This window comes from Apium graveolens, chromosome 5 (genome assembly GCF_009905375.1).
Source record: "Apium graveolens cultivar Ventura chromosome 5, ASM990537v1, whole genome shotgun sequence".
NCBI classification, from domain to species: Eukaryota; Viridiplantae; Streptophyta; class Magnoliopsida; order Apiales; family Apiaceae; genus Apium; species Apium graveolens.
The window spans coordinates 315207139-315213622 of record NC_133651.1 but is presented as its reverse complement, the minus strand read 5'-3'; the positions used below and the strand labels follow the sequence as shown (position 1 = coordinate 315213622).

Sequence of the window (6484 nt, the reverse complement as noted above, 5' to 3'; positions counted from 1 at the left end):
TATCGTCACGAGAAAAGATCTGGTATATCTGTTCTGAATCACGGAAAGAGAGAGATTGTCTGTTGAGATTGAGAGAGATTGTCGAGAGAGAGAGAGAGAGCGCGAGAGAGACTCTTCCTCCTCCTCTTGATCTATTCTGCTCCAATGCTTCCAGATTCTTCCACTCATTTCTGTAAGTCTCTTTCACCTTTATACTCTATTTTTCTCTTCATTTTTAAATTATTCTCATTTATCTAATTTTAAACTGTTCTTCGATTTCTCCGCATCCGCTTCATTTCTGTTACTTCTTCAATTTTATAAGCTATATCTAATTGGATTATTCAATATTCTATTCATGTTTCGAATAACTTGGTTATTGTGTTAGTCAGAATGAAATTCGATCAATTTTATAATCTAAAAATTTGTGTGATGAATCTAGATTATACATAGCAACTAGGAGGCTCCCTGGTTTGAGTTCTCCTTCCGAAACAGGCTTATTAGATATGTAATTATGTATGCATAAATATGTTATGTAGTCGATAAATATACTTGTGCAGTAAACTGATTCAGTGATTATTGAAACTTCTAGTATAATATCCGATTTTTCAAAATTGTAAGGTGTTCTGGTGTTCTTAAAGTGTTTAACTATCGGATGAGCTTATAGGATACGACTTTTAAGAAGAGGCTTAAGCTGAATGATCTAGGCAGCTAAAACGCCTAAGATGCAAATTGGACAATCGGTAGATGATATTACGGTGCTTGGAGATTTAACCGCTGATTATTATTATTTCTTTTGACTTATATGGCTTATAGCCTTACAATTGAGTATATGTTCTATGAAATTCTCGGGCCAGAGTTGAACCTAGGACCTAGAACGGCAGAGGATAAACTCTTAACGCTGATTATTAAAACAATGAGTACTTAATTTTTTTTATTGCGGGGCTGGCTCTGGGCCAGCGCAACCAGGGCACCCCATTCATGGCCTATGACTTGAGAGGGGTGGGATTATGCAAAAATCCATGTATTGAAGATAAATCATAGTATTACAAGTATCAAATCCTTTCCGGAAATGACCGCAAGCTGTTTTACTGACCAGATACACTAAAAATATATTTTTATACTTTTAAATGATGTACTGTAAATAATTTCTGCTGGCATGGTACCGTTACTATAAATTAATATTTAGGGGCTCATTTATTTTTCTTTTCCTGAGACGTCTGTAATGTCCAGACTAATGTTACACAAGCTAGATAGTAAAATATTATATCTATCGACAATGGGATATATAAAAATTGAGAACTATGGGTCTTTGTTTCCTAATTTTTCTTACATACTCATGGCCTGTTAAAAAATATTTATATATTTTATCAGTAATTTAAATTTAAATTACATAGTTAGGTTCTTAGATGATAAATAAAAAACATAAATTTTATCTAGAACTTACATTTTACATATCTTGCATGATCTCTTAAAATGTTGTTATAAAATAACTTGAAAGTTTCATAATATAAATATTTTTAAAAACAATGTACAACACATTTTTGTAATATTATTTATTGTAGTTTCTATTCTAATAACCCTAATTTATTTTAACTTTTTAAAATCATAAATCATATGTTTGTAAATGTGTTGGTAAACTAAATGATTAATTAATGTGCACACTAGTTAGTCCGGATACACTATTGAGTATTGACTGTACATTGTTGAGGTAGAAATATATGGATTTGTAGTTGAAACTGGGAGAACTATTGTTTAAACCTTATAAAATAATATGCGTGAGTGTCTAGTACTATTTAAATACACTATATTTTGTTTTGGCACTTCTAGTTTAGATGATCCATTCTAAACAGAAGCATATCTGTATTTTTTATGCTGTGTTCTTTTTTGGTTTGTGTCTTCTTTTGTAAGTGAGACATTTGAATTCACGTGCTAACCCAGCAACACTGCTTCAGTTTCAGTTTGAGAAAATTACCCAAGGGCCCATGGAAATCAGGACTTTAGCAGTAGAGATTGCGAGGACCAATTGTGTGTATAATATATTAATAAAAACGAGTCAGAAATATCCAAAGTACTTCAGTTGACCAGTTTCTATTGATCAACGTTTTTCCTGTCACCATGTGGGGTTTCATCTCAAAGGCAATTGGAAGCATTGGAGGGATGAACAAAATTTCTTTGGACCAAAGTCAAGCTTCTTTAGATGTCTCAGACGATGAAACCTGCTCAAATGAGAGTTCTGATGACGGACTAGAATGTCCAATATGCTGTGAATCTTTTAATATCGTCGAGAACGTGCCCTATGTCTTATGGTGTGGCCATACACTCTGCAAAAATTGCGTCCTAGGGCTTCAGTTAGCTGTTTATAAGTTCTCGAACCAAAAAATCCAGATTCCATTCTTTATCTCATGTCCTTGGTGCCACTTGTTAACTTTTCGACTGGTTTACAGGGGTAACCTCAAATTTCCTTGCAAGAATTACTTTCTCCTTTGGATGGTAGAGAGCTTGAATGGTGACAGACTGAAGTCCCATTCCTTAATTGCCGGGGACTGTCAACCACTTTGGTCTCCAAAAAGCACTTCATGTGCTGTAAATCATTCCACCAGTGTAAATTCAAGGAGGTCTCAACGTTCAGGACACTCAGGGTCCAATAGTGATAATACTAATGGTGTCAGTGGCTCTGTTAGTCTGGAGAGAACCTATTCGTTTCATAAATCTTTGGATTTCTTCATCAACTTGACAGCCAAGATCCCATTGGTACTCTTACTTCTTCTGATTGTTCTTTTCGTGATCCCTGCCAGCGTTGCCATTTTAGCCTTGTATTTACTTGTTACTGTTCTATTTGCGCTCCCATCTTTCTCGGTATTGTATTTTGCATATCCTGCATTGGAGTGGCTGGCAAGAGAACTTGCCACATGATTGTTTTTTTTTCTTTTTTCTAGTTTTTGGAAGATGTAGTCACAACACACGACTTCCTGTAACTATGTATTTAAATGCTTAATCGTCTTGTAATAAGTTGTGCGTTGTAGACTGTGGTTCTCTTTGTATAATAAATAATTTTGATTTGAAAAGATTTATTACATAATTTTTTAACTATTATCATTAGTTTTTGAGGGTGGAAATTGTAATCCTTATGAATTTCTTTAAGGTTTGATATTTTTGTTTGTTTTTTCAAGACTCTGATCGTCTCGAATCTTCAACTCTTACGAGTTGTAATTCCAGGGACTTGTCATTACTTAATTGTATAATGTACCTTGATCCTTAGAAATTCTGATGTAAACCAATTTTTTTCGTAGAAGATTGAAATCTTTAGTGCAGGATTACTTTTGGTTCTGTCCTCTTCCAGTGAGTTGGCTCTTATATATATCTAGACCATCGATAAAGGGTAGAGTTAAGTCTAATATAGCTAATTTGCTTATATTCTATACCGGTGATAAGAGGATACAATTGTCTGTTGTGTAATTCGTTATGTAACCTCTACTTATTGATACCGGACCCTTTTCAAGACGGGGTTGATAAGGGGCAACCGATTGTTGCAGTTTATCGTATTTTAGGGTTTTTGGTGTGCATATACGGGTCTAAATCTTGCCCCTAAGTTAGAGATGGTTAGGGGCCCTAACCATCTCTCTTTTAAGACCATGCCAATTGCCAGCAACTACAGGCGCAGGTGCGAAATGTGCTAAACAGAATTTTTGACAAAATACAATGGTAATCAGTAAACAGGCAAACAATCAAATAGCTTTTTAAGAAAAATGCAGTCTCTATTTGAATTCAAATGATTATAACCTATTACATATTTACCCTAATTAACTACTCCAAGTCTCACTATACTCCTTGATTAAATATATAAAGTAATGTATTTAAGTTCATTTCTGAATATCAACAGTTCCGTTCTACTACTTACGAAGAACAAGCAGGAGCACCAAAACCTCTCAAGACTGCAAAGACGAAAGAATCGGGTGCGACTTTGATAGGATCAAGCGGAGAGGCAAATGCAGGATTCAAATTCGGGATATCCAGCGACTTTGTCAGCTTCAATGGTGTATCGTTCAATAAAACTACTTCACTTTGAATGTCGCCGCCTTGTGGTGTAAGATGGTACTCTTCTCTTGGTGGGAGGCCGTCGAGTATACTTGGATATAGATTTAGATCGTTCTTGATATTCACTATAAAAGTGGTAGAGTTTGACATGTTTATCAGAAGCACCGTTATGTCGCCTCTTTTCTGCACGGATTGTTTGGTGCAATGTGCGTATGTACGTAAATAAGGAGATGCATCTTGACTGACTTGAAGAACTCTAGTCCCCATAAGGCGATGCCATAACAACGCGCTGTTAGAAGAAAAATAAGAGCTAATTAAGCAGGAAGATTATCGCGAGGATGATAGTAAAACGAGTATGTAGATGTCAAGTGCTGAGTGCTAACCCATAGTAATCGGGATTAGGGGCAAATGTGGTTGTATTAAGAAGACCATAGTTTCCTCCGATCAAAGCTTGTCTGCAGTAAACTTTATGATCAAAAGTGGATGCCATGCCCAGCTGATCCAAATACCAGAAACCATCAGCAAAGGTATGAGAGACGTGTTTGCCACCGCTGTTATAAGCACCCCCGGATTCCCCTACCCAGGCACCGGTCCATGGTCCATATAGCTTAACCGATTCTGAAACATCTTTGAATGTCTGTGCTACACGGTCTAGGAAGAACGGGTCTTGAACTTTATCTATGAGGTCCGTGTCAACACCTGCACACGTTACACGGTTAGAATGCACAAAATACACTACTCTTCTTAGTTCTATAGATGTAAAAGCATGTTTAGGATCTGTAGTGCAGATTTTGTACCTGCTCCAAGATTGTAGATATGGTGAGTTAAACCATGAACTGTTCCTGGTCCTGAAACCTGGAGGAACTCATTGAACCAGTCCTCGTCGTAGAAGCCACCAGGACCCAGAATCTTTGGCTGATCGGAAGAGTTTGCATACAGCTTTTTCACGAGATTGCTTAGAACAATCATGTCCTTTCCATATTGCGCTGCCCCAACCTTTGCAGATACCCCAGACCCTGTTAGCTCATTTCCTATTCACAATTTACATCAGTTAACATACTTGCTGTATTGAAAACTGATCAATATAGTTAAGATCGATTTCTGTTTTTACTGACCAAGTTCGTAGGAATCAATCCTGTAACCTTTCGAGATTGTGTACTCCATGAACTGCTGAGCATTTAGCTTGTTCCAGTTACCAATCCAGAGAGTGCTGTTCTTCTTCTCTAACTTCCTTCCCCGAAGAGCATTCAAACTGAATGTTACTTTCGCCCTGCAACGATTGTTAAGCCAATCACTCGTATAGACTAGATTCATCGTTATCGTATAAGAACACACACAAGTAAAAAAATCTACCCAGTTTCGTTGAATAATTGGTTGAGCTGATCCCATCTTTCCATGGTGATGCAGCCATTGGAGAATCCGAAACGTCGAACATTCATTCTGTTCTTGAAGTGTGGACATTTGGTGACTAATCCAACTTTGTAAACAGTCTGATCTTCTAATGATCCTCCAATTCTTAGCCTCATGGGGTTAAATGCTTCATATGATTCAGTTTTCAAGAGTTCAGAGAAGCCAACAAAAATATATAGTTCAAAACATTCTTCATAAACTCAAGCTTAAAACTTGATTACCCTGTATTACATAAATACTTGGTACCCTTCATTTTTATTTCAAGTTACATGTGCACGATATAAATGAACAAGAAATATATTATATATTATATACACAATAACATCTATACGAAAAAAACGGAAAAAAATAAGAATGATGCCATAAGATCTCGTTAAATATAGTATACTGAGAGTTAAACAAGAAGTATATTATATACTGTAGAGTTACATGTATACGACGAGAAATAAGAATTGCGCCACAAGATCTATTAGATATATTATACACAGAGTTAAACAAGAAATATAATATATACTGCAGAGTTACATGTATACGAGATAAACAAACAAGAGACAAGAATTACGACATAAGATCTTGTTAAATTTAGTATATAGAGAGTTAAACAAGATATATATATATATATACACCGCAGAGTTACACATTATATGAGATAAACGAACAACAAATAAAAGTTACGGCACATGATCTTATCATCTCGAAAAATATATTATAATTAGTAGAGAGATGGGCATACCTTTCATGGCATTAGCAAGAACCTTATTCTTCAAATCCTGAAAATAACACAAACTCTGTCATTACAAATCACCTATCCCCAACACAAAATTAGGAACATAAGAGAAACAAGAACACTCATAAGTACCAAATTAAGAAGACCAACATGAGGCCAAGGACACTGCTTATAGTCACACTTAGTTGAAGGCCACAAATCAATAGTTGCACAAATGAAATCTTCATCAGTCTTTGCTATTGATGTTACACTTCTTATTTCAACCTCCACTCTCTCACTCACACATAATGTTAGAAAAGCAAGTAATACTAATGCCTTCATGCATGAACTCAT

General features: G+C 35.8%; 2 protein-coding genes across 2 annotated transcripts; one reads left to right on the top strand and one right to left on the bottom strand.

Annotated features, from left to right (window-relative positions):
• LOC141659490 (uncharacterized) lies at positions 1 to 3078 on the top strand. The gene is made up of 2 exons (XM_074466382.1): positions 1 to 172; positions 1932 to 3078. The coding sequence occupies exon 2, from the start codon at positions 2095 to 2097 to the stop codon at positions 2890 to 2892; it is 798 nt and encodes a 265-aa protein (XP_074322483.1). The 5' UTR covers positions 1 to 172; positions 1932 to 2094; the 3' UTR covers positions 2893 to 3078.
• Positions 3079 to 3851: 773 nt separating this feature from the next.
• Positions 3852 to 6484, bottom strand: LOC141659489 (heparanase-like protein 1). The gene is made up of 7 exons (XM_074466381.1): positions 6284 to 6484; positions 6158 to 6194; positions 5368 to 5551; positions 5130 to 5284; positions 4812 to 5045; positions 4398 to 4713; positions 3852 to 4303 (listed from the first exon to the last, which is right to left on the bottom strand). Exons 1-7 carry the CDS (start codon positions 6482 to 6484, stop codon positions 3874 to 3876), a joined length of 1557 nt encoding a protein of 518 aa, XP_074322482.1. The 3' UTR covers positions 3852 to 3873.